Below are 26,078 nucleotides of genomic sequence, written 5' to 3' on the forward strand. Positions count from 1 at the left end.
ATGGTTAGGGTTAGGTATGTGATGGTTAGGGTTAGGAAAAGGGTAAAGGTAAGGTTTAGGCTGTAGAAATTAGTAGAAATGAATGGAAGTCAATGGAAAGTCCCCACAAAGATAGCAAAACAAACGTGTGTGTGTGTGTGTGTGTGTGTGTGCGTGTGTGCGTGTGTGTGTGTGTGTGTGTGCGTGTGCGCGCGTGTGTGTGTGTGTGTGTTTGTAACCCAAACCCTCATGGCCCATAAATTTTAATATTCCTTGTGAGTGCTATACCCAGGCAAAACAAGAAGTCTCTCAGAAGCCCCTGCCCAGAGCGCATGTTAGGCTCTGCCAGGTTCCCAAAGACATATGTGCACACACACTCCCCCCCCTTCCTCTTTCCAGCACCACTTTTCACATGCATTTTCCATGAATTGCTGGTGATCTTAAACAAGCCCTAATAACAGTCCCTCCAACACCCAGCCCAGGGGGAGGGGGACACTACAGTTCGCTTCACCGGGTGATATTTTTCGACTGTATCTGAGGAGGGCCAAACACATTTACCTCAGCTCTACCAAAACAGAACTGGAGCTCGGGAAAGGAGAGGGTGTTCCTGTGTTGCACCCTCAGGCCTCTTTTTCCTTTTTTTTTTTTTTTCCTTGTGTTTACCAGTCACCACATGAGGCTGATGCTACTTTAAATTGCAAGTCTCTGCCATGGCTAACTGGCCCTAGCCTCTTCATGCCATTTGCCTTAATAATGTGGGCCGGACTCTCCGTGGGGAAAGCAGCCGCCATCCCGAGAGCGGCTAAATGACACAGTGGAGTTCATTGATGGAAAGGATTACACGCTTTTGCACGAAGGGCGGCAAAGCGATGTCTTCTCTGAAGGGCACAACAAAGAGAGAAGATGTGAAATCCTCAAGGAGGGAGAACTCACCGGCTCACTGTATGCAAACCACAAGCATTTGCCTGGATTGTAGAAGTCCCTTATCTCTAATGGGTCTGCAGTCGAGCAAAACCTCATGTGCCTAAATATTTTTAGATTTTTATTATATTTTTCTGATTTTTTTTTTTTTTTTTTTAGATAAACACAAATAAAAACCTGAAAAGTGTTGCATGGAATTGGATTCAGCCTCCCTAGATCATTACTTTGTTCAATTACTGATGCTGGGCTGTGTTCAAATCGGTTTATTATATTTTATATTTAGAGATTTAATCTTTGCCCTCCTTTTTGCAAAATAGCTCGAGTCCAGTCAAACTGACCACAGGAAGTTATGTTGAGCCGTTTTAGCTTCGGACTTTGACAGGGCCATTCTAGCACACAATGCTAAGCTCTTCCAATGTTTAGGGTTATCTGGTCTTTAGCTTCTCTATGCTTTCTGAAGACGAGTATCAGCGCAGCATAAAGCTGCCACCACCATGTTTTAATGGTGAGGATGGTGTTACTTTTACCTCATTTAGCGTCTAATAACCAGAGCCCCATTTTCTACATAGTGGCAGCGCCGCCTGCATGGCTTGTTGCAAGCTATCGGTATGACCTCTAATGGCTTTCTTTCAACAATAATTTTCTTCTTCCCTCTATTATATAAAGGTTTTTTTTGTGCAGTGCATGGCTAATAGTTTTCTCCCACCTAAACTGTGAATCTCTACAGTTCAACTCCTTCTTTAATTAATGCTCTCTCCACACACTGTGCCAGTCTAAGTGGATGTCTTGGCAGGCTGCATTTGAGGACATTGTTTTATGACCCAGCCCCGCTTCAAACTTTTTCACAACCTCATCATTGACCTGGTTTGCTCCTCTTTCTTCATGATGCTGTTTGCTCACTCATTTTTCTCCCACAGACCTGTGAGTTTGATACCAGACTACATTACACACCGGAGGACTCTGTTTACCAGTAATGTGATTTCTGAAGGGAAATAATTGGGCTGGAGTTTACAACACTTGCACACACACAAACACACACACACACACACACACACACACACACACACACACACACACACATGCCACACATTTTCAGATTTTCATTTGTAGAAAATCTTCCAAAACTATGCTCTGATTCGCAAGAATGTATGGGAAAGTTCAGTGGAAGTGGGAGGGGAGGGGGCGGAAACTCCACAAACTTGCGACACCATCCGACCCCGGCTCTAAAACTGCTTACTTGCACAGTGTGCCCATTTCTACTTCCTGGAGCTAGTCCTGTATGGCATTACATCCTGTGCTACTGCCGAGCCTGAGACCACTGTGAAATGCAACCACTTCCTCCACTGTACCCTAGCAGGGCGAAAACAATATGACATATCAAGTGGAAAAATGACCCATGCGCCAAACATCTGAAAGCACGTCAAACGGGCTGCCCGGACAACGAAGCATAAGCTGTCCTATTAAAGTCCTGAAGGATACGTGGATAGATGCGGCGCTCTGCTTTACCTCTGCCCTCAATTAATTCTCATGAATCCAGCCACCGTGTATTAAAATGGCCAGATGCTAGGATGGATTCTGTTGGGAGCAATGACATGCAACAAAGTGATATGAATCACCGCCCCCCCACATGCGGCGCGCAGCAGCAGCTCGCTCTCTGAGGGCCGGCGACACACTTAACAGCGAAAGGCAAAAAGCAAGACGCCGTCTCCCAAGAATGGATGGAGTGTCAAAACAGACGCCCCGTTTGGCTCCGAAATGACAACAGAGATCGATGCAAATTTGGCTCTTTTAATAGATATGTTAATATCAGATTCAATAAGACCAGAGATGCAAATGGGAAGCTCCGTGCCACGAGTCAGGCCACACTGAATATTCAAACAGAGATAATTATCTGTGGATTAGCCCCATTTTGGCTCGGAGGACTCCACTTGTCAACCAAACTCTCTTTAGAAACGGTTTAATCATCGAGAGCTTTACGAGGCCCTGTAAATGTCGGCACTCGCGACCCCGACAGTTGTCATATCGCTTTATTTTCGAGTTTAGAGGCGTTTTACAATTTGTCAGTGTCTCTTTTAATTTATTAACTCTCTAATGTGTCTGTTTGAGCTGTGCTTTGGAGGTTACGTTAGACAGTTTGCAACATTCAGAGGTCTAGAGAGGGGGGATGGAAGAGTTTGGGCCACCCTAAAGGAAGGCAACATGCTATGCGAGCAATTTTTCACACTGTCCCATAGATTCACCCTCATGGAGAGGGTGCATTTAAACAAGCGGTTAAATGCAATGGTTGTGTGAAATCAAGACCTGAGGCTGATTTTCTTTGCGGGGAGAATGGATCGAACTGGTCCTGAAACTTGCGGCGCTTTGTGAGCTCTGTACTCTGCATGTTGAGCCTCGTTTCTGACGTTCCTTTTTCTACATTTTTTTTCACGACACAACCATAATATTCATTGTTTTTGTTTTTTTTTATTATTATTAGGACTTTAAGGGACTTTCATAATTTCGAAGTAGGTTTTGATCTGCGTAGAAGAGGATTATTCAGAGAGGCAGCCAAGAAAAGCTGCAAATATCCACAAATCAGGTGGGAGAATCCATCACACAGAGGATAATAGCTCATGTTTTCAGTTCGCCCCACAAGTCACATACAGTACACAGGACGACATGCATCATCTTGAAAAGACCATCCCCATTGTGATGCATGGTGGTGGCATAATCATGCAGAAGGGGATGCTTCTGTTCAGCCAATGGGAAGATCAGGAGCTGCAGAAAATCTGGGGATACAGCAACTCTCAACAAACAGTCTGACGTCAGAGTATTATTCTAAAAAACATTAATAAGAACCGCACACCAGTAAAACACACCATTAAAACAAAAGCATTTCAAAGCCTGCGCTTTCTTCAGGCCGTAGATCGCCACCTCTCTCCTGCTCCCCTTCATCTCCATTAAAAAACAAATAAATGGTTCCTGTATCTTCAAATTTCTGCCTCTGAATACGTGAAAAGGTACCCTGGAGCAGGAAAGTGTTTTCAGTGGGGAAACAGAAGCTCGTTCAAAAGAGGGAATCATAGCATGCTATCTATCTTTAGCTTCTGTTGTCTTAATTGGTATGAAGAGGACAATCAGATATGCAGTAAAACTGTGACTTACATGCCGCTTTAGGAGACAGATATATCATTTATGAGCATAAACTTGGTGCCAAGTCCCCCCCCACCACCGCTCCTCCCACCGCTCCTCCCTTTTTTTACCCCCCACCATGTCTGTCATCAAAATGCTGCCATAAAGTCTCCCTTTCTGGCTGCTTTACCTGCATTCATGCTGCACTTACAGAAGGAGAATTGCTAACAGCGTTTTTCATCAAAGATTAACCTCAACATAGAGTTATTTAGTGCTTTTTCTCTGCTGCAGTCACAAAGCAACCTACCATGATGCTCCGTGTGATGCCCATGTCACTCCTATATTGCTATCTTTGCAACCCTGGTCCATCTGGACTCTGTGAGGTCACTGCACACGCCACCTGCTCCGATCAGAGCTTTTTTCCTTTTTCTTTTGCTTCGGTTTCTGGGTGGCATATCTCTGGGCACTGGGCAGATGTATAGATTTAATGCTACAAATGTCCATAAACTGTAACACCCTTACCTCACACTGTCTGGCTCTTCGCGCGAGCCGAACAATTTACATTTCCAGTCGCACAACCTTTTTTATGGGCTTCTGTGCAATTTAGTGTTTAATGAGACTTACTGTATGTGGTTCACCAATTTAGGGAGACAATTGCTCTTTTGCATGCTCAGGTGGACTTAATAGGCTTACAAGAGTAAAAATTGGATTGGGGTTCGCATAGTCCTCGGAGTGAGTCTCTTATTACGGGAATGTATTGTTTGAATATAGCTTGGGTGTTTTATGAAAAACGTAGTCCAAACAGAAACAATGACAGTCATCATTTAAAAAAAAAAAAAAAAAAGCCCTATTGGTTTGAAAACTCATTGCTTTGTTATTGAATTGCTCAGAAAAACAAAAAACAAAAAGAGCCTTAAATGGCACAAATGCAGCAGCGAAGATTGAATCCGTCGTACCAGCTGTATACCTGTCAGTCCGCTCCCTAACAGAAAACCACCTCTGTTTAAGATATCCACAAAGCTTCTGTTTTTATTCACTCTGGTGGTGGTGTTGCCTATACAACATCCAGTTGACAGTATATACAAGGCCCACGCTGCCACCTGTCCTTTTGTTTCATAGTCTCGATGTAGAAAAGGAAATCTTGCCTAAAAACAGATTTATCTGATTCGGTTCTCCCCGCCCCAAACATTGGTATTTATATTTAAAGGGATGGCTGGAGGTAATTAGGACATAACTCAGAGAAGAAAAACTCCTCTTCTAGATTAAAGAAGAGGAATTTTCTGAATTTAAGACCAGTTTTAAATTCATAAATTAAAAGAAGATTAAAAAAAGGGGAGGGGGAAAGAGTAGTTTATGTATATTATTGACTTCTGTGGCTAACTATAAGTATCTTACCTGCAGTGGTTGGATTTCAGCTAATACCCTCAGCCAATAGGGTTTCCCCACAATGTTAAAATAAAAAAAAATAAAAAAAAATAAACTTGAAATTAGTTTTTGGTGCTCTTTGCTATTCTGATAGTGTTGGGGGGGGGGGAACTGAGAATGGAGCAATGTTTATTTATCTATATTTCATTTCCAAAAGAAATAAACATCTGGAAATGTTTGAGGGTAAAATTTGAAAATAGGCCAATAATTTGGGAAACTTTACATGTTTTTAAGTGTGAGACTTAGAAATAAAGGCATCCGGAGTGAAAGGGATATTTTAGATGTTTACGTTTTGAAATTGGTGGAGTCACCTTTGCAACAACTCTTTGTTGGGATACAATAAAAAAAAACCAAATGAAACGATGAACATGAAAACAAAACCCCTATCTAAATACTCTTGGTGCCAAGATTAAACTTCTGCTGCTTTTGTCAGTTTAATTTAAGAAAACTAAAATGAAAACCTGAAACTTTGCCATCAATAAAGGACAGATTCAAGAGTCCATTTCATGCACATATGTTACTCAGGCGTTTAAAAAAAAGAAACGTCATGGCAACGTTGAAGTGGGCGACTTTTGCAATTGTTGGTGTTTTATGGAGTTTAAGTTTGATCTCATGACCAGTATCCAGTTATTTCTAGGAAACCTTTGTAGATATTTGAAGTAAGCCAAAAATATCTAAAAAGTCTTAAGTTTGAAACGGATTTGAACTTTAGTGACGGTGGCAGCAGCATGCTGTGGGGATGATTCTTTCTTTAGTCATCCCCACAGCATGCCGCTGCCACTACCGCACAGCAACACAACTAGTCTACCTCTTAATAATTGATATAATAACTCTGAAAATAGCAGGCTAAGACAATAGATATATAGTAATAAATAAAAGTCAATAAACAATTGGTTTGGTAATATTTTAGTTGATTTATTACTTTTTCAGCTTGTTGATTTACACTGTTATAAAACCTCCATGATAATGCCACCACTGTTTAATTCCTTTAAAAACACATAAGTAATGTATTATTATTATTATTATTATTATTATTATTATTATTATTATTATTATTATTTATGTTCTGACATAGGATTTAACGTCAAAGAGATCATGATCTGGTTTTCCGGTGGACATTTTTTGCAGTGCACCAGTGGGATTTTACTATGTTGCGCTGCCAGACTCCGCCCGCTCGCCGCGCGTCACCGGCGAGTGGAGTGGAGTGGACGCGGAGTCACTCCCCTGCCTACTTTTAATAGCTTTGTCATGTGATGGAAAGCAGTTGTAAGACAGGTGCCCTCGGTTCATTCTCGGCGAGGGGCAGCAGTTGCCTGTGCGAGAGCGAGTGGGAAGCGTGTGTGGATTTCCTTTTTTTTTTACTTGATTTTATTTTTTCTTCTTCTTTTTTTTTTTTTTTTTTTTTGCCTTTTTGGGTTTTGTTTTTCGGAGCGTCATTCAGTGATTCTGGATGGCGTGGGACAGGTGTAACCAGGACTCGGTGTGGACAGAATTAGAGGTGAGCGCATCTTAAAAAAAAAAAAAAAAAAAAAAAATCCTCCTTTCACATCCTTCTAGCCCTCCGGAGGGTTTTTTCCCCCCCCACCTGGAACGATGGACAAGTCTCTCCTCCTCCTCCTCCTCTTCCTCTTCCAGTGGTGCCGGTGTAGCGCGCGCGTCTGGACGCGGCGGTTGAGGATGCAAGGGATTTACAGCGAGGGAATATATGGCATGCGGAGTGTTGCTTTCCACCTCAGTTAAACATGTAGAGGCTGTCAGGCGCGCTCGAAGGGTCTCTTTATTTTTTCCAGGATCATCGCTTTTACCTCCTTGCAGGATCTGCGCTTGCAAAACTGACGGAGAGTCTCTTTCCAGCCGCGGACGGAACGCGCTCTGGGTGCAAAGAGAAGGGGGGCTTATTCATGCCGAAATGACTGAAATGTCTCAGAGTCAGGTATTTGTCGTTTGACAGATGAAATCCACTGGCGGTGATAATCTCACGATGTGCCTCGCAGTTGGGATAGTTTTGTTTTTGAAGGTTTTTTTTTTTCTTTCTTTCTTCCCCAAACCAGAGAAGCAACGCGATCTGGCAGGAGCATCGTTTTTAACGACAACATCCAGAGTCGATGATTTTATACTTAATCCTAAAATTTCTTTCGCCTTTTTATTTCAGCGCACTTTATTCTCATTTTTCGCCTAGCAAATGATAAAAGATACTTATTCATCAAATTTTCCCCTGATTCCTTTTTTTAATTTTTTACTTAAGCTGGCATCTGACTGCTTGATTTGAATTTTTTATTTTTTTATTTTTAATTTCGACCATAGCTGCATCCTAGCTTCTAATTTATATTACTGTTATGGGCTTTAAGATTTAATATAAGGGGTGGGGGGGGTGAAAAAAGTGCGCGACAGCACTTTAGTTCAGGTATGCTTCAAGAGAGTTTCTGATTTGGACTGCGACAGTGTGCAGGCTTCTTTAAAAACTTCATTTCCATCGATTCTGTGCGATGTGTCCACCTTAAAAGCTTGTTCTCCAAACAAGAGGGCTGCCTGCTTCCTCTAATAATCATCCGAGCAGGTGTTTTCATGCGCGGTGCGTGCGTAAAAATCCGCTGGAGCGCCGTGGTGCATCCTGATCGCCTGGCTGGCGGCGCTATTTCATTAGTTTACCAAGACGTGCGTGAGATAATTCAAGTACAGGACGTCCACTCTCTGAATATCTGAACAGTTTGCTTTTTTTACCGCCGCCCCCCTTTTTTTCTTTTCTTTCTTTTTTTGCTGGCTGGATCACGTAAAGGTGATGAGAGGTGGTGGCGCAGTGAATCTGTTACACCTCTCTGTTGCATTTTGCACCATGACAGTCGTCTGATCACAGTCGCGACTGTTGGCAAATTCCAGTGGAAATACGAACTGTGACACCGAGATCTGGACGGGTTTTCCTACTTGGCACAGCATCCCACCCCGTCTCAGCTTTTGCTCCTGATCCGAACCCGACTCCCTCTCTGCAGGGGACAAACACCCATTACGGCTTTGCCTGAGGATGTCTATCTTGTATTTCTCGTAACCCCTCCCTGTGGCGTTCATAAACGCCTAATATGTGTTTAGCTAAGTAATAAACATCCATGGCTGCAGCAAGATCACTTTTTTTTCCCTCTCCCAAAGGTTTGGATTTCCATTGCCAAAACAATCCCTTCGAGTATAGGATGTTAAGTTCTTTAAAGTCTTCCTCGCAAAGATTTAAATCAATGTTTATTTTTCTGTGATAAAAGAGCCAGCCTCCTGTTTGTTTCGCTCACCGAGACCCCCGTCCTGCTCCAGTCTGCAGCCAGGGCGAGACTTGATGATTTGTACACCCAGGAAGCAGGAACAGCTGCTACAAAAGTATACACATTGGCTAGATTACATAAAAGAGGCTGGTGAATAACAAAATGTCAACAGGCAGCATTTAGTAGCCGGGAGGCCATGGCCTCTCCGGTGTACGCAGTGTACTGGAGGTGGAGAGAAGCTAAATGGAAACAGGTTGCAGACTCCTGAAAAAAAAAAAAAAAAAAAATAAACACAGCACTGTCATAGCAGGTCTGTTAATAACAAATGGAGTAATTGTGAGAAAAGTTATTGATTAATTATGGCTTCGCAGAGCACCTGAAAGAGACGGATCCAAGGGGAGTGGTGAATAATACAAATTCCAGTGGGATAAGTTGTTTATGTAGAATATTTTATACTATGCGTTTGAAGTTGATTCTTAGAGTGCAGGTGCTGGAAGACTTTTTTTTTTTCTATCTCCCTAAACATCTTTGTTGTTTCTGTTTTTCTCTAGTGTGCTGCCTTGGTTGGTGAAGACCAGCCCCTCTGCCCAGACCTTCCTGAACTTGACCTCTCAGAGCTGGATGTCAGCGACTTGGATGCCGACAGCTTCCTGGGTGGCCTTAAATGGTACAGCGACCAATCGGAGATCATTTCCTCTCAGTATGGGAATGAAGCGTCTAATCTTTTTGAGGTAAATTGACCTTACAGACCTGTTTCAGGCCAGCTTATTGTTTGGGGGTGGAAACGATGCATCGTGCTGAGGAGACGAGCCGTTACATAATGTCTTCAAGATCCTTAGATGTTTGTAATATTTTGAGGAAAACAAAGAATCCATTTTCTCACAAATCCTAAACTGTTGTTAGTCATTTGTAAGCAGTGCAGATTTGACAGGTATTATTATTATACTTTCAGTTTTATTCTACTCTCAGTTAATGCAGGATGGTAATAAAAATAGTTTAACTTAAAAAGTTTTAAAGGAGCTCTTTTTGATGCAGAATGATCCAGTTCCAGTGTGATCAGTTTAAGTATTTTTGATTTTGAACTAAAAATGATGAAATGCCATCTAGAATCTTTAAATCCTGAGCAGGAGCCATTTAGATTGGAGCTAAGAAGCAGATGCTAACTTTAGCATCTGGTCATGATTAGCAAAAATCCCCAAAATCTCCACAAAAATGATTTTCAGATGGCAGAGGCTTCTTAGACACTTTTGTAACTGAAATGTAAATGTCGACCAGCAATCATTATTAATGGACTCTCGTCAATACAACATAGCAACCGAAGGAGTATTCAAAGAAGATGCTAACTTTACCATCATTAGCTAACTGTTAGCCAGCTCAATAATTTTCACGATATTTACATACTGTCCAGAACTTTTTTTTTTCCTTCTTCTTCTGAGTGCCAAAAATATTGCCACAAATACAAAGCTTGTAGACACAGTAAAAATTTAAGCTATTCTGTGCTTGGCCGAAGTCCACAAATCCTCCCCGTATTCCCAGCTAATATCATGGGATTTAGAGACCACAGCCTCCAACAAGAAAGCTGAAATCTGCGATATGTGACACCCTCTCCAAAAAATGCCTGCTGTTTCAAAAACCAAATATACCCTAATATGTTTTAATGTGCAGTGGAAGCAATCTAAGCAACATTATTGCTTAAGTTAACATGTACAGACTTCCGTGGTTTTGCTCTTCTGAGTAGGCCTACAGCCAAATAATGTCAGGAAAAACGAATGGTGCTCCTTGATTTGCAAGCGCCAGCCAATAGCGTGCCATATAGCATTGCGCCCAGGTGTTCGATGGTCCCAGCCACATTTTCTCAACAATATTATTGAAAAAAGTGAGTGAATTGGTGACATTTTCACAAATAATTTGAAGCTAGCTTCCACAGAAACAACCAAAATAATATGAATATGCAGATGCTGAATGATAAATATTCATATTATTTCTGCGTCTGTGTCAGACGCTTCTTTGATTCTTTTTTAGTTTTTTTTTTTTTAGTTATGCCTGCTTAACCCGATGATACAGTTGTACTAGTCGATTCTGTCAGTTTAACAGGGCCTGCCAAGGACTACTCTTTAAAGGAGAACTGTCGCTTTGTTAGTTGCTAACTGTTAATGAGCTGCAAAACTCTGAGAGGAATGCAAAATATAAATTTAAAAATAGCTTTTTCCCAAGCTCTGATAGCTTCTTGGATTCTTTTGTAACTGAGTGATACCGGCCAGCTTGACAAGAAGTGTTTTTTTTTTTTGTTTTTTTTTTTTAATGCTGACAGTTTTTAGATATTAGAGTCCCAATATGAAGCAATATGAAGTCAACCCTAAAAGCTTCAACTTTACATCCAGGGATAAAAACACTAGCTTGCACACATTTCATTAGAAAAAGTCACATTCTGACAGCAACTAGATAACATGAGACAGACGTCACTTTAATGAGAAATATTTGGTCACTTCTGAATCATTTTACTCGTCAGAAGTGTCTGTGGCCACATTATGCTTTATGGCAGCGTGAAGCGTATTTGTACTTGCAGCACGGTGGAATAACCCCCCCGGCCCCAACAGAACAGTTTATCATATTCTTGAATGCAACCCAAACAAATTGTTCATCTGTTACTAGTTTACAAACACAATTTTACATTGGAGTACAAAAGATAAGGAAGAAGAAGATAACGCCCAGGAGGACCTTTGTCCTCTAGTTTGGCTCCTGGCCGCGACGGCTCCTTTATCAAATTCCTGCATTTATTTCAGCCCGAACCTAGTAATGCGGCACAGATCTGAGAAAACGTGTCCGTAGTAAACGGTGGACATAGGAATGGGGAGTATTGCAAAATACTTCTCAAAGGTTGGATTGTAAAACTTTAATCTTTGCCCTCCGCCCCCCTCCGCTTTCTCTCCTTCTGGCTCTCTTGCTGTTCTTGCCCGGTGGCAAGCAAAAGTCCACAGAGGGTGATGATCTGGCCAGGGCCATAAAGCCATCAGTCTTGGGGACTGAGTTGTAGTCCCCAGTTCATTATAAACCTTTATCAGTGCCAGAGATAGACAAGAAAGGCTGAGATTGGATGCTTTAGCCTCGCCTCAGGAGGAAAAACCCTGTGTGAGGAGCCAGTGCATGTGCGCACCTATGGCCCTGTCATGTGGTCACGTTTCCAGGGTCTCTGTTGTGCGTTTTGTCTTTGTGTGAATGTGCGCGCGTGTCCTCGGTGGTCTTGCAGGCAGCAGTTGATAACAGACTAAATTCTTTCCATGTTTGGCTCTATTTATCACCTTGCATTCTTTAGCTGTAGACTACCCCAAACAGGGGAGGTGAGGGGGGGTCTTAAGTACTAGCTAGTGTGGCCGTGGCTCCTCTGTAGTCTGTAGAGTGATATGGCTAGCAGCCACCGAGTGGCTCTGGGGATGGATAAAAATACCAATGAGAGAGTATACATGTGCCTGCGTGAGTATGTGTGTCATTTTTACACACAATGGAATTTTGCATGATGAGAGAAACTTGGGATGAGAGGCTGAATCATGTGCACGTTTGTGCACACTGTAGCGTACCTCAGCGCGTGGGATTTTTGCCCCATGTAAACCGGGCAAATTGCATTGATACGTTTCACACCCTCAGCAGTCCAGAAAACAAGAACCTGTGTTTTTGTGTCACAAGCACATTTTATGCCTTTTGTCAGGTTTGTACCAGATCACCGAGTGACGTGTGGTTATGAAATTGTAGAAAAACGGTACATGAACCATTTTATTTTCAGCCACCTTTGATCTGATTTCTCAAATTAAAATTTAGTGCAGCCAACTGGCTTAAGAAGTCATCGAACTGGGATGTAAGAGAGAGAGAGAAAGTTTTGGAGAAATATACGAAGCAGGGTCTATTTGTCTGTAAAAGACTTGAGACGGAGGTTCACCAATCAGCAGGACAACTCTGAACATGCAGCCAGAGGAACAACGGAGCGGTTTGTGGCGTGGTTTAAAAAGTTCTGCACGCAGACACTCTCCATCCATTCTAATTGATCTATTTTGATTTTTTTAAAAAAGAAAATACCAAAAATTCTGTTTTTAGAGGGGCAGAGATGTATCCCAAAGGACAGATGGTGGCTCTACAAAGTATTAACTCAGGGGGTTGAGTACTAACACCAAATGCTACTTTGTTGTGGTTTATCACATACAGTCTCCGTAAAAGGCAAAACCTGTTTTTGGTTGTACCATGACACAATGTAAATAAGTTCAAGGGATATTGTGAAAATAGGTTGCAAGTCAATTAATACATTTCCCTGACCTTTTTTTTTTTTTCCCCCTGCATATTTGGAGAGTTACAAGTCACCATAGGAAGCTTTGAGTTCATCATACAGCAGGGCCGGCTAATCCTATTTAATCTGACAGAGGAAAGTTTGCTACTTGGCAGGAATCAGAGAGCTGGGACAGCAGCTGCACTTCCTGCGCCTCCTCCACGTTGGCCTCTGCACGGAGGAGAGAAACACGCAAAGAAAAGTTGAAGATTTAGAGAAAGTGTTAATAAATGCTCATATTGCAGAAAGACCTGCAAGAAGGGTCCTTTGCTTTACTTGCATCCCGTCTCTGCCTCTCTTGCGTGCGCCATAGCGTTCCAGCAGGTAGCAGATTATCAGGGCTGTTTTGGAGCAACATGTGTAACAGCTGGGTGCAGCTGTCACACTGAGCCCCCCCCCCCCCTTTAATATCCCCATCAAAACAATCTGCTCCTTGGATGTGTGAACCTGCATTCACCGGTTCAGTTAGTCAGCTGTTGAAATGATTTGCAGCTTTGAGGGAAAGACAAACACCTGCTGTTTTCTATGGCACCTGGGTATTTGATTCAGCGCGAGGTTTGATGCGGCGTTGTAGTAAATGAGTAAAGAAGAAGGTTTGAAAAGTTAGAACCAGACACACGCACACAAAAAAAAATGTAAACGGAGGAATGGAAATTTTCTGCAGCCTTTTTTTTTTTTTTTAATCCACTGAAGAGTGGCTTCATCAATGTTTCTATCTGTGTACATGTGCGGTTGTGTTCTGAAAGCAGCGTGTGTCCTCAGATCACAAGCTGTCCTCTGGCTGGCCTTTTGCTTCATTCCCTGCCATCGTCCCAACTGTCCCCAACACAAAATGTGGGGAGCGATATGCCACACCCCTGCCTTTTAACACACGCACACACACAGCGGCTATCGCTCTCGGCCCCGGCGTATTTGACACCTCTTCAAAATGAGCCGACCGCGAAAGTCCACCGGTCTATTTCTGACTGCAGTTGTTAAGGGGCTAGCCAGTCCAACAAGTTCCCCGTGTACTGCCAAAGATAACAGCACCAGAAGTGTGACCCGACGTCTTTTTGAACCACAGGTCACTACTTGGGTTTCGTTTCCAGCCTCCACGCTTTGATAGATGGAAATGTGCTTCCATCGCGGTTTGGGCTTTTCTGGATTCCAGTGATGGACGCCTCGCGGCAGCTACCGCGTCCCGCATATGCAGATGACGGCATTTACAGCTGTTGTTGGCTCTGAGTTGGCATGTGTGGTTTGGAGGGGAAAATTGGCTCCGGGCTTATCTTTTTACATGCTTTCTGCCTCTGCATGTGTTCCTTTTGTGAAGTACTTCGATGATAGATGGACAGGTGGAGCACAGGGACGAGCGCAGGAAGAAAGAGAGGAGGGAAAGAAAGGGGAGACACAAAGAGGCACCGGGACAGATGGGTAGGGAAGTAGTCACATGGACGAGGAGAGGCTTGGACGTTAGCCAACCAAACCCAAAGCCTGCGGATTGGAAGCAAAAGGTTGTGAGCTTAGGAAGTAGTAAAATAAGATGCCGAAGCTTAAAGCATTACACTGATATTAGCCATACTGAGTGTTAAAATGTGAGCGCACATATGTTGGTGTGTTTTTTTTTATTATCTTGTTTATGTCATTTTCAGGATGTGGTGATTGAATCAGCTTTCAAACAGCATTACCAGGCTTTGTCTAGGTTTAGTTGCGCCTTATTGCCCAGAAGCTCGCAGGCTTAAAGGGATAGTCAGTTTTTTTTTTTTTAAATAAGGTTCTCTTAAGAGGTTATAAGCAGTTTGCATCGTACCTGCACTCAATAACACTCTAGGTGTCTTACTTTTGTATAACTCCATATTATCTGCACCCAAAAGTTAAAGCTAACACTTAGCTTTAAGGGAAAAGACAAAAAAGTCTGTTACCGTCTTAAAGCAGCAATTATACAAAGACAAGATGACAAGGGAAATTGTGGTGCAAAAATAATTCACCAACAACACTATTCTTGTGTGAAGAAAATTGAGAATAACGGCATAAGAAAACACTTCCAGTTAGAATAAGTGGTACAAAACTGAAGTGGTGTAAAATTCTTGATGTGCAGTAGAGATGTAGTAAACAGTTCAGGGTTGAAGTTGAGGAGGAAAGAAAAGCAACTTTAGATTATTTAACAATATCCGTCAGCGATGGGAAGTTCAGCTCTTTTCAGAGAGTATTACACGGCTACAGACCTATTGAGGCATTCAAAACAATTACAAGTTGGGACAGTTCTATTTTCAGTTTTCCACCAAACATCTACGGGAAACGTAGTAGAAACTGTTCTAATCAGATGAGAACAAACTTGGATTTGTTTTTTTTTTTTGTTTGTTTGTTTTTGACCTGTATGCAAAAATGCAGTGAGTGGGAGAAAACAAGCACTGCAGCCTAAACGATACCTGAACACAGCATCCCTACTGTGAAACATAGTGGTGGCAGCATCATGATGTGTGAGTGCTTTCTTCCAGTAGGGACAGAGTAACTGCTTACAGTATTGGGGAAGATGAATGGAGTTGAAAACAGGGTAACACTGAAAACAAAATAATAAAAAATATGGGACATCAAGCAGAACAACGACCTTAAGCACAACCAGAATTATATAAAAAAAATACCTTAAATCAAAGTGGAATCATGAGATGGAATGGCCCAGTTAAAGTTTAGACACAGAATGTGTGGCCAGGCAGTTACTTTGACTTGAAAACCTCTACGTGTTCTGCTTTCAGTGCATGTTTCACACAAGAACATCATGAGTCGCCTCCTACTTCTCATTCTCTGGTCAATAATCATCAGTCATCTGTAAATAACTGTCCAGAGCAGAAACATTAAGCATGAACTTTAACTACGGGGTCTATGTGTTGTGAATTCATACAGAGTGAAGACACGTAGAGTGTTTTCTTCTGGAGGTGGTTTTAATGGAACTGTCCCAGGGTGGATTGATTAACCGAGCTTGCTGGTTGTGGTAGAACAAGCTGGGATGAACGTTTTTCCTCCAGCATTCCTGCCTCTCTTGTAGAGACAAGCAGGCGTAGATTAGCTCAAACACTTGTTGGCGACATACTCCTGTGAGCTGAAAGAGACAGACACACACACACACACACGCACACACACACACACACACACACGCTTCTAAAAAACACACATGCAAACCGGCAGAAACCCCTTCCTGTCCCCGCTTCCACTCCCCTGCTGCACGCTGCTCGCGCTCATTTTGCAAATTTATGCTGACATTTGAGAGTGCGCCACCCGCACCAGTTCACCGCTCCAGCAAAAGGGTGTATGAATTATCATATTCTACTGTATAATATCATTTTCTCAAGTGAGTCTTATTAGAATACGCCATACTTTCCTGATCTCAGGTTCCCCACAGACTTTTTTACTGCACTGATGCATTGTTTGCACTGTCTGATGGAGGAAATCCTCCATCACTGTCAAGCCCGGCTTTCAGACCAGCAGCCATGCTGTTTTGGGATGCACAAATGAGAGGGAAGTGTAGACAAATGGGCGCAGATGTATAGTAGCGAGGGATGCAAGACGTGGGCTGTCCAAGCCCGTGTCATCTCGGAGCGTCTGTCAGATCCACTCCACAACAAGAGCTCCCAACCTGCTGTGGGCTCTGGTCTCCCTCCGTTCTCTCTGTCTTCCCGCTCCCGAGGCAAAGCATTTGTTCTTGGCTGATGGGAAGTTTGGAGCGGCAGAGGCTAAACAAATATATTCTGGCCCACAAATGTCGCTTCTGGAAAGGACGGCTGGAAGGAAGAAGGAAGAATTGGAGGGGGGAGGAATAAGAAGATAGTAAACAGAGAGTTGGATGTGGCCAAAAAAAAAAGAAAGAAAACAAAAAAGATCCCCTGAACCTCCGGGGAATGTTTGGAAAAGAAGCAAGGAAACATCTCTGAGTCTGACGGTTGCTGTTTGGCTGCCTGTCTTGTTCCCTCACACATTTGATCCCAGCGGGCCTCTGCTGCTGATTGATGCATGTTTGGTGTTGCTGCCCCAGCTGATCCCCATGCCCCCCCTCGGTGAATACCATTCCCTGTCATCGCACTGGAGCCGCCAACTTCTGCATTATCGTGTGTGCCTTTACGTAACTGATACAAAGATCAGATGCGTCTCTGGCTAGACGTTATTTGCTTGTGTGTGTGGGGGCGCAGGGGGATGGGAGGGGGGGAGTGAGGACAAAATTATTATTTTTAGTACCTAGGGTAATCTCCACTAAGAGCCTTTCAGGCCTGTTTCAATTTAACCTGGCCAAAACACTAAGCCAATAATCCCCCCCTTCCTCGCCACCACCAGCACCACCGCAGCAGTACAACTAATGCTCGGCACAAACGCATACATGCTGTAATGACGCTGAGCAGTAAGACTCGCCTTCCGTGAATTATTTAATAGCACGGAAAAAAAAACAAAAAAAAAAAACAGTTCCTAGAATGCTGTCACGCAGTGCTCCCAATGCATCGGAAAGATGGGTGGCGTCGGCTGGAAGATGAAACACACCGATACAAAGAAAAGCTGCAGGAAGGTGTAAAAAGGCCACGGTGAAAGCCGTAACTTGTCTTTTGAAAACAATCACAGTCCGGTGAAATTATGCTGTGAGGAAAGGGGAGAGTTAAGTGGAGCTCTCTGTCAGAGGGTTCAGTTCTTCATGGTGAAGCACAGTCTTTTTGGAGTAAAATACACATCAATCCCACTTGTGTGCGTGCGTGCATGTGTGTGTGTGCGTGCGTGTGCCGTGGCAGTGATTAAGAAGCACTGACCGGGCTTTCTTTTCCAGTACTCTGTCATATTCTGAGAATACCCAATACATTTTCCAGAAACCTTTTATTATAACAGAGCAGAGGGGTAAGGATGAAGCCGACTCACGAGGCAAGACAATAAATGAAATTCCAATCACAAGACGAGATGAAATCAAAATTATTATTATTTTTTTTTTTTATGGGAAAAGCTAAATGTAGTTTAAACATTTAGTATTCAGTGGAATGTACCAGTCTTGGTCTCAACGTTGTCGTTTGTTTTGGGGGCTTGTCTTATTTGAAGATGTTCCTAAAGCCAAGAGAGCTATGGAAATGTTTAGTTTATGTCTTTTTTCACACTTGATTTTCTCTAAGCAAGTTCAGGTTTGATCAGTATATGTAATCAAATTCTGACTAGATTCTTAACAAAACAGAGAAGTATTCCTATTTTTTTTAACTGCTGTATGAAATTGCGAAACTAACTTCATCTCAAGCGGTTAGCACAACTGTGCTTCCAAGTGTGCTTGGAATTGATACTTTTGCATTTTTTGTTGTTTATGATGCTTTAATGCATATTTGCAGATCCACCTATTAACATATGTTCTTTGTTGAACATAGCTGAAATATTTAAAAGAAAAATTAGCTTGGGAACCTGAAATAGCTAGGCGCAGTGCTACTTGTCATGCTACCGGCATTCTCCCAAAGCAGCCAGTCCTGGAGGACTATATATTTTCCTTGGTGCTGATTGGCTGCATATCCAATGGTGATGATAAGAAGAACTGAGATATCAGCTTCTGCAGTAGTGCTAAGATGGTTTCCACTGAGTGTAGTAATGCAGATTAAGGTATAAGAAGTCACTTTGACTAGAAATGTTGTGGCTAGAGATGCACCATGCGTTGGTATCGGCCGATATCTGTCCCAGTGGTAAAACTGGGCCAGTATCAGCCAATGTTTATTTCCACCTTGCCATGTGGTATTTGTTTGGGCGTGTGATAGCGTTGCGGTGCAGTATTGTTGGGATGTTTATCTGAAGCAGAGATTCAATATCAGAAATCTGGATACTATTGGTCAAATTTGGTTATCGGCCATCACAGCAGCAAAAATATCGCGTCTCGCATTTTCATATCGGTGCACCTCTAATTGTGTTGTTTTTGTAGGGAGTAGAATAAAAAGAAACATATATTTAAAAGTATTTGGCAATTATAAGTAGGTTTAGTTGGAGGAAGTTAAAAGTGAAATTAATGTTTAGTAATCATTTTTTATGATTTACATTGATCTTGCTGCCCCTTTGCTCATGACAGTCCAGAACTGTGCACAAGAAGGACTAAATTACTCCCAAAAAACAAACAAAACAAAACAAAAAAACAAAAACAATACTCATCTTATTTGAGCTTCATAATGTGGACTGTATGCCTCTATCTCCAGCTTATCCCCTCACCCCCTCTCTCCTGAAGCATTTAAGTCTGTAACGGCCTCAAATAGTTCAAGAGGCTCTCTTAGGCTCTGCTGCTGCATGAGAGAGTTGATGCTTGGATGACTCACTTGCCCCTAATCAGTAGCTCCTGAAGGCTAAAGTGAAAGCTTTCATGGGTATGTTCTCACACCAGAGAGATAAAAAAAAACATTACTTTCACTTTGAACCAGAAAGCATTAATTTATAAACACATTATTATACATAATATAACAATAAAGAAGGTTTTCGATGAGTTTCTGTCGCGATGGATGCAGAAACTAGTTGGATTGTAAAAATATATTTGTTTTAGTTTCTAGAAGTCTGCGCTTTGGAGCAGTTGTTAGCATTGTTTCTTTCTTTGTGGAGTTGAGGACCTCATCAATGGTGTTCAACTCAGGAAATCTCTCAAATTACTTGTTGATTATTGTCCTTCCAGAAGACCACTCTCAGTCCAGCAGGCTCTCCTCAATAAAAGCCTCAGTTCTCAAAGTAGAAGGGATTTTGAGTGTTTGACACTTGTCATCAAGCGTCCCCGCAGGGTGTGGAGCCGTGGCGTATAAGTTGGAAGCTGTAAAAAGAAAACCTTTTCCTCATAAAGGCAAAATATCCAAATGGATCCCAGATTACGGCAGAATTCAGGTCTTGACGTTCAGCAAAGCACAACTGCAGAGAGAAGCTCCTTTGTCTGTTCTCATAGTACCCCTGCCTCATGTAGTCGAGCAGGGATTGCATCGACTTATGTCTACTGTTCCTTTCATGTTCTTCTTTCTCTGTGCAACAACGCGTGCGTCCCTATTTGCGCAAAAGTTCTTGTGAAGCCGACTCTTTGTTCAGCCACGAGAATCCAGGAAACAGATGGCATTTGAAGATGTGCAAGGAAAGGCGCCGCCGCCGTCTCCTGTCTGGATCCAGAAAGCACCGAGGAACAAATTCGATATAAAGGAATCAAATTGACTTGAATTTGTATAGCAAGTCCCAGAGTCAAAATGTACAAGCCGGTAAAAGTGTTTATTGAAATGGTGATGCAGAAAGAAAGAGCCCTTTATGTGTCTATTGTCTGAAGCGCCATCGACCGCTGTGTCTTGTCCACTTCGTCCGGGTTTTCCCTCACATTGGCAACGCTCCGAGAAAGACATTACTTTGACAAATGAAACACTGCGAACCCTCAATGAGTTTGGCAGAGCCCGAAAGGTCAGGAGCCGCATTGTGCAGGTATCTGCGCACATGTGCGTGTGTGTGTGTGTGTGTGTGTGAGTGTGGAAGTGGTGTCAGCTGCAGATAATAGCGAGAAATTCTGGTCCATTTTAGTCCTGTAGGAGATCTATGTAAATGTCAAAATCAAAATGACCAGCCTTTCTCTGTGTGTGTCCGTGTGTAATTGTTTTATGGATAGCTACACTTGGCCGCTAATGACAGACCGGCGAGCTGGCCAGAAAATGTTGCAAAAAAAGATGGACAGCAGAAACCATCGCTGTGCTCTATTTTTATTTTTCCTCTCTTTCTTTCTCTCTGGGCTTAATCTGTCCCCCCGCCCTGTGTTCTCCCGACACATTATCAGCAGTGTAACAGTAGGTTCAAAGGCCCCTTGCTTAGAAGTGCACATTCAGAGCTGCCGACTTAAGCAAATAGCTATTTGCATGCCATTAGGAAAGTGGGGGGTATGGAGGGGGTGGGAGAAGCAGAGGGAAGCACCATTCCTCATCCCAACTCTGCATCTAGTTGATTATTCTTTATTTGAGACTCCAAATCTCTGTTTTTCCTCACCCCTCCTGCTGTGGCCGTCAGAGCGAGCCACAGTCGGAGCAATCACAGCAATCAGGGTTTCCTCATGCCAAGCCGATTGGGAAGTGGCTGCCAAAACAAAAGGAGAGCGTGTCCAGTCATTATGATGCTGTGTGATTTGGTTGGTGTTAGCAAACGGTTGCTTGGACCATCTGTGAAATGGCTGGAAGAGGAAAACAACAGCATCTTGGACAGGGAGTCTAGATCGAGAGATCTGACCAGGATATACAACAACCTGTGAGCTTATCAGCTATTTGGATAAGCTGTCTGATAACATGTGTTCCTACGAAGACTACTGCAGGTGATTTATTCTCTGTTTGGTCAGAAGTTAGTTTTTTTTCTTGTTTTTTTTTCAGGGATCTATACACCCCATCCTTAATCTACTTCCATAGATTCTAATCTCCTTGGTTCTGCCTGTAAAAAGCCTCAAAAGCAACTGGACAATTTTTGTCACACAGAAAAGGCATCTGTGGTACTTTCTCCAGATCTCAGCAGACTGGTGACAGAGTTCAGGTGGTTTGTCACTGGTTAAATGAAAACTAGAGAGAGCAGCATTGCCAACATCCCTTGAGTAGGTGTCTCAATTGGATCTGGCCTGTGTCAGCAAGCGCAACAACAGTTCTCCTTCTCCCCTCGGCTCACTCTCGCATCATTTTCCTCCCTCTTTTCCCTTGTCAGCTCATCTCACCATGCTGTAACAATCCCAAATGTTTCCCACAGGAGATCTGCAGCCACATGTCCCAGTCGTCATTGACAATTCCAGTCATCGTCCCATTGATTTATGACCTACATCAATTTTCAAACGGAGATTATTGTACCTGGATTTGAAGCTGGCAAATTCTGGCAAATGCGAGAAAACGGATGTGAAACTGTTGAAATTTCAAACTGAATGAAGTTTATTTTGATAGTTCCACTTCACCACAGATGGAATCTCAATATACTTTATCCATATCAGGTCATTCAGAATCTGAGTTTAAAGTCGATTTAAGTCAATCCAGTTCTTTTGAATGCAACCCAGTCATATTCCAGTCCAGAAAGAAAACATAGTTTAAGTTGATTCCATTGAGTTGTCGACTTTGAGACGATCGTTCTTGGTGAGCAAGCTCATCTCGCAATTGGAGAGAGACTTCTCCCTCTCACTGGGAAAAAAATATACACTGTAAAAAAAATGTCTCTAGTTTACGACAAAATACCGACAGTTGTGGTTCCCAGAATTTCACTATATAAATATGGTAAAATTCAGTTGTTGGTTTTTTTTCACAGTGTACAGCAGACTCAAGCGAGGTACGCATTTCCATCTGCTTCAACCAGATGGACATCGAGAAAATAAAGAGAACAGAAAAACAACCCCACAACATTGGTCCAAGACTAGTTTGTATTGAAAAGATTACCAGAAAGAGCATAAAAAGGGCATTGACCGCTAAAGCTGCATAGTTAGTTGTGTCTGTCAAAGAAACAACAGAAAAGCACTGAGGCAGGGGTACTTTCTATGGCAAAAACAACACAAAGTTAATGATCAGCGACAGTTTGATCATTGGCTTAAAATGCGAAAGATGTGCAGCTAAACACAGCTGCTTGAAAAGCCAATGGTTACTTCAAGGAAGGATTTCTGTTCTGTTCGTGTAAAGCTACTCGTTTCCCCACCAGTGTTGTGACTGGTGTGTCCAGAACGTAGAAAGTCTGTCCAAAGGATCATTTACTTAGGAAATCACTTTAAAAAATAGATGCTCTATTGGCTTTAGAGTCACAAGGAAAATGACAAGAGTCCCCAGCTCACATTTACATCCTGTGAGCCATTCACCACGATGGAGGTTTAACATTTAGTTTTATGATTTGGAACAGTCTTAGATTGTTCCACCGCTGTCTCTCTCTTTGTCACACACACACACACACACACACATATATATACACACACAAGTAGGCACATTCGCACTCAGAAAAAAACTTAACAGTGTTATGTATGGTTTCACCGCCCCGCATAGGCCATAATCACCCTCTCTCCATCTCAGTAAGCTCATGCTAAATGACCAGACGTCTCTGGCGGCTGCCATGATTTGTCTCTCCGCCACGCATCGTGCCGTACCTCACCCCTTCCCCTCCCACTTTCCATCTCCTCCCTCCTTCCTCACCGCCATATGTTGTGCCTGTGTGACCGGCCGACGTGTCAGGCCTGACTAACGCCTTAACAGCACGGCTGACGTTGATTTATTTCCTCTGAAATCAGGGGGCCGAGGGTAATAACACAGAATGACATTATTTGTTTATCAAATCCAGGGCTGCTTGTCTTGGCAGAGTAAAGCTGTGATGACTTGATACTTGTGCCCCATTTGCCGCACACACATGTGACCCCCCCAAACCCCCACCAGATTTTTTTTTTTTTTGATTGTGCCCCTTATTAGAAGGTCTGACTTGTTGCTTAACCTCTTAATCTTGGAAATCTGAAGGAACAAGGAGGAGCGGAAATAGAAACTGAGCGGGCGCAGAACAAGGTCATTTGCAACGCATAAATATATGGGTGGTGCGCAGATTTGTGGTTGATTAAGCAAATGTAAAGTGCCTCGAAAAAGCGCTCGTATACGTTAAACTTTTTTTCCACAAATGTCATGTTAAAAGCACAACCTTGAATATAGTTTAATTATAGGTTTTTTTTGTGGTAGACCAACTCATAAACCATCACATGTACTCACTCAAACATTTGTCCATTCTTCATTGCAACACTGCTCGCGCTCAGTCCAACTAGACGGAGATCATGTGCAAACCACAGTTTTCACGTTTCCAACAGATTCTCCATTGCTATACGCTTAGGATCACGGCCAATCTGGAAGATGAACTTCCCTGCCAGAGTTATGATTACCTGGTTTGGATTCGTCACACGAAATTTCCAATAAATGGACTGAAGTCTGTGACTGCAACGTGACGATACGTAGAAAAAGCTCAAGCGCATCGAAAACTTTTTTCCGAGGCTGTGCACAATGGGAGAGCTATTGATAAATAAACATCAGGGAAATTCTTTGCCGTTCCACGTTAGACATGTCTGTCACGTTTGGAGTCTCGCTCGGTGATAAGGGTCTGTGTGCTGAACAACATCTGGGATCATTTTTCACCATTTTTTTTAATGCACAAATGGTAGGTGGAAAAAATTGTTGAGTTTGTTCAGAGGATTGGAATTCCCCCCCAAAAAATTATAAGTAGGTCTAATTTTGCTGTTTTATCTCCGTGTTCAGAAAGTGAGTGTGCGCTAAAACATCACCTTCACCTTCCATTATCAGCCCTATGAATAGAATCTCCTAGAACACAATGCTGTGCTGTAGGACCCAATAAAAGAGTAAAAGGCAAGGGCAATCTCAAAGACAGGCTGCCAGATAACAAAAGGGCTTCACCTAATAATGAACAAACTGGGGTTGGCTTTCTTTTCTCTCTGAGGTGGGGGAAGATTGGGTGGTGGTGGTGCTGGGGGATGAGTTTTTTTTATTGTTTTTTTTTTTTTTGCCAGCTTTTGCCAGTGTGTTTTATGGCTAATTGAGGCATTTGGAGTAAAACTACTTCAAAATGGCACCCTTTAGAATTGAAGCAGGGTTAATATATAGTGATCCCACAATTAGCCCAGGATTGTTAAGATCTCTTTAATTCTGTGGGGTCCATTAAGCCGAGATGGCCAAGAAAGTGCTTCCAGAGAGACAATTTTTTTTTCCCTCTCCGCTCTTTGTTTGTCCTTTCCTCTCTTCCTCTCAGCAGCTGCTGCTGTAGTGATCAATATGAATGGACGTCAGCTGGTTGGCAGGTTATTCTGTCGGGTTTTTTTTTTGTTTGCTTGTTTGTTTGTTTTGGGTTTTTGTTTTTTTTTTTCAACCCAATGCCAAAGAAATTACAGATTGCTTATTGGAAGCGTACCGAATTTGGTTCGAAACTGTACGTTGTGGTCCCTAAGCTGGACATAGGTATTAGATCATTTTCTCTCTTGGGTAGAAACTATCACTGTGGTTTGCTCCTTACCCCAGTTTCTCAAATCCCCACTTGGCCCCGCGAGTGCCTCCACGAGAGCAACAGCGAGCGCGCTGCCGCCTGATCATCTCAACTCAGGCTTTTTACAAGCGTGTCTCTCTGAATATGAGAGTCCCTTCCGAGTTATCTTTCGGGGATACACGGTGCCTGTGGGAGCCTGCAAATTTGGTGGAGGTTTTTCAAACAGGATTGAGCTAAAAAAAAAAAAAAAAACATTTGAGCCAGCCGCAGCCTGTACAAATTGCTCAGCTCCTTCCTAAAAGCGTGGCATACTGAAGCGTACACACCCCAGCTTTTAATGTGACTGCATTTTTTTTTTTTTTTTTTTTTGTAGAATGCAGATTTATAGGTTTAAATAGGATGAAAGAGGTGGATAAAGCTGCACCTAAATACGCAGTTGATTGGATGGTTGATGAGTACGGGCTAAACAGATGGCTGGCTCATTAAAGACCCATTTGTGATCATCTAAAATGATCCTAAATTTTTATTCCTCACACTAGGATGTCTGTTTGGACTAAGCCGAGGCCCGGGCCTTTATCAGCGGGTAATACCGGCTCGCTTAGTGCTCAGGTAATGATTTGGGAAGCGGGAGAAACGGTGAGGGATTCAGTAGCACTGTGTTCCAGCACAGTGAATTTTAAAGCTTCTTGCAAGTAATTAAACAGCATGCCACCTCATACAGAGCAATTTCCTGCAAGGCATTAGCTTGCCAATGCAGCATCGCCCCAGTACACCATGTTATCTCTGTGAAATATGTCCTGTCTATCATTTTTTAATAATAACTGACTGTTTACGTTGTTAGGAAAAGATTTGCTCAATGAGCTTCTGAATAACCATGTTAAGCAATACAGAGAGGAGTAAAGATGTGTGTATAACTTAGCCTGCTTTCTGATTAGTAACATCGCCTTAGTGCTGCTTTGTAAGATTCTGATTTTGCGTCTGAGGACCTGCTGCCCCACCTTTCCCTGTGGCGTAGCGATGGCCACAAGTCATCACGAGTGACGATAATCCTGCATAAAGGGATTTGTTCCTATACAGCTGACAACGGAACGTCCCAGGGCAAAAATACTGTTTATCTTTCCATTCTCTTGAAGTCTCTCCCCTCCCCC

At 42.7% G+C, this 26,078-nt stretch overlaps 1 protein-coding gene across 8 annotated transcripts in view; it reads left to right on the forward strand.

Annotated features, from left to right (window-relative positions):
• ppargc1a (peroxisome proliferator-activated receptor gamma, coactivator 1 alpha) overlaps window positions 1-26,078 on the forward strand; it is a 313,605-nt gene that overhangs the window by 259,495 nt on the left and 28,032 nt on the right. For 2 of the 8 annotated variants that reach the window (XM_016675241.1, XM_016675242.1), the window contains exons 1-2: window positions 6,674-6,934; window positions 9,233-9,412. In XM_016675241.1, coding sequence (XP_016530727.1) covers window positions 6,887-6,934; window positions 9,233-9,412 — 228 coding nt within the window. In that variant the 5' untranslated portion in view covers window positions 6,674-6,886. Of the gene's footprint in view, window positions 1-6,673; window positions 6,935-7,009; window positions 7,370-9,232; window positions 9,413-26,078 lie in introns of those variants that run through there. The other 6 variants (XM_007559954.2, XM_016675243.1, XM_016675239.1 and 3 more) reach the window with 5 other exon arrangements.

Source organism: Poecilia formosa, unplaced genomic scaffold (assembly GCF_000485575.1).
Source record: "Poecilia formosa unplaced genomic scaffold, Poecilia_formosa-5.1.2 Scaffold111, whole genome shotgun sequence".
NCBI classification, from domain to species: domain Eukaryota; kingdom Metazoa; phylum Chordata; class Actinopteri; order Cyprinodontiformes; family Poeciliidae; genus Poecilia; species Poecilia formosa.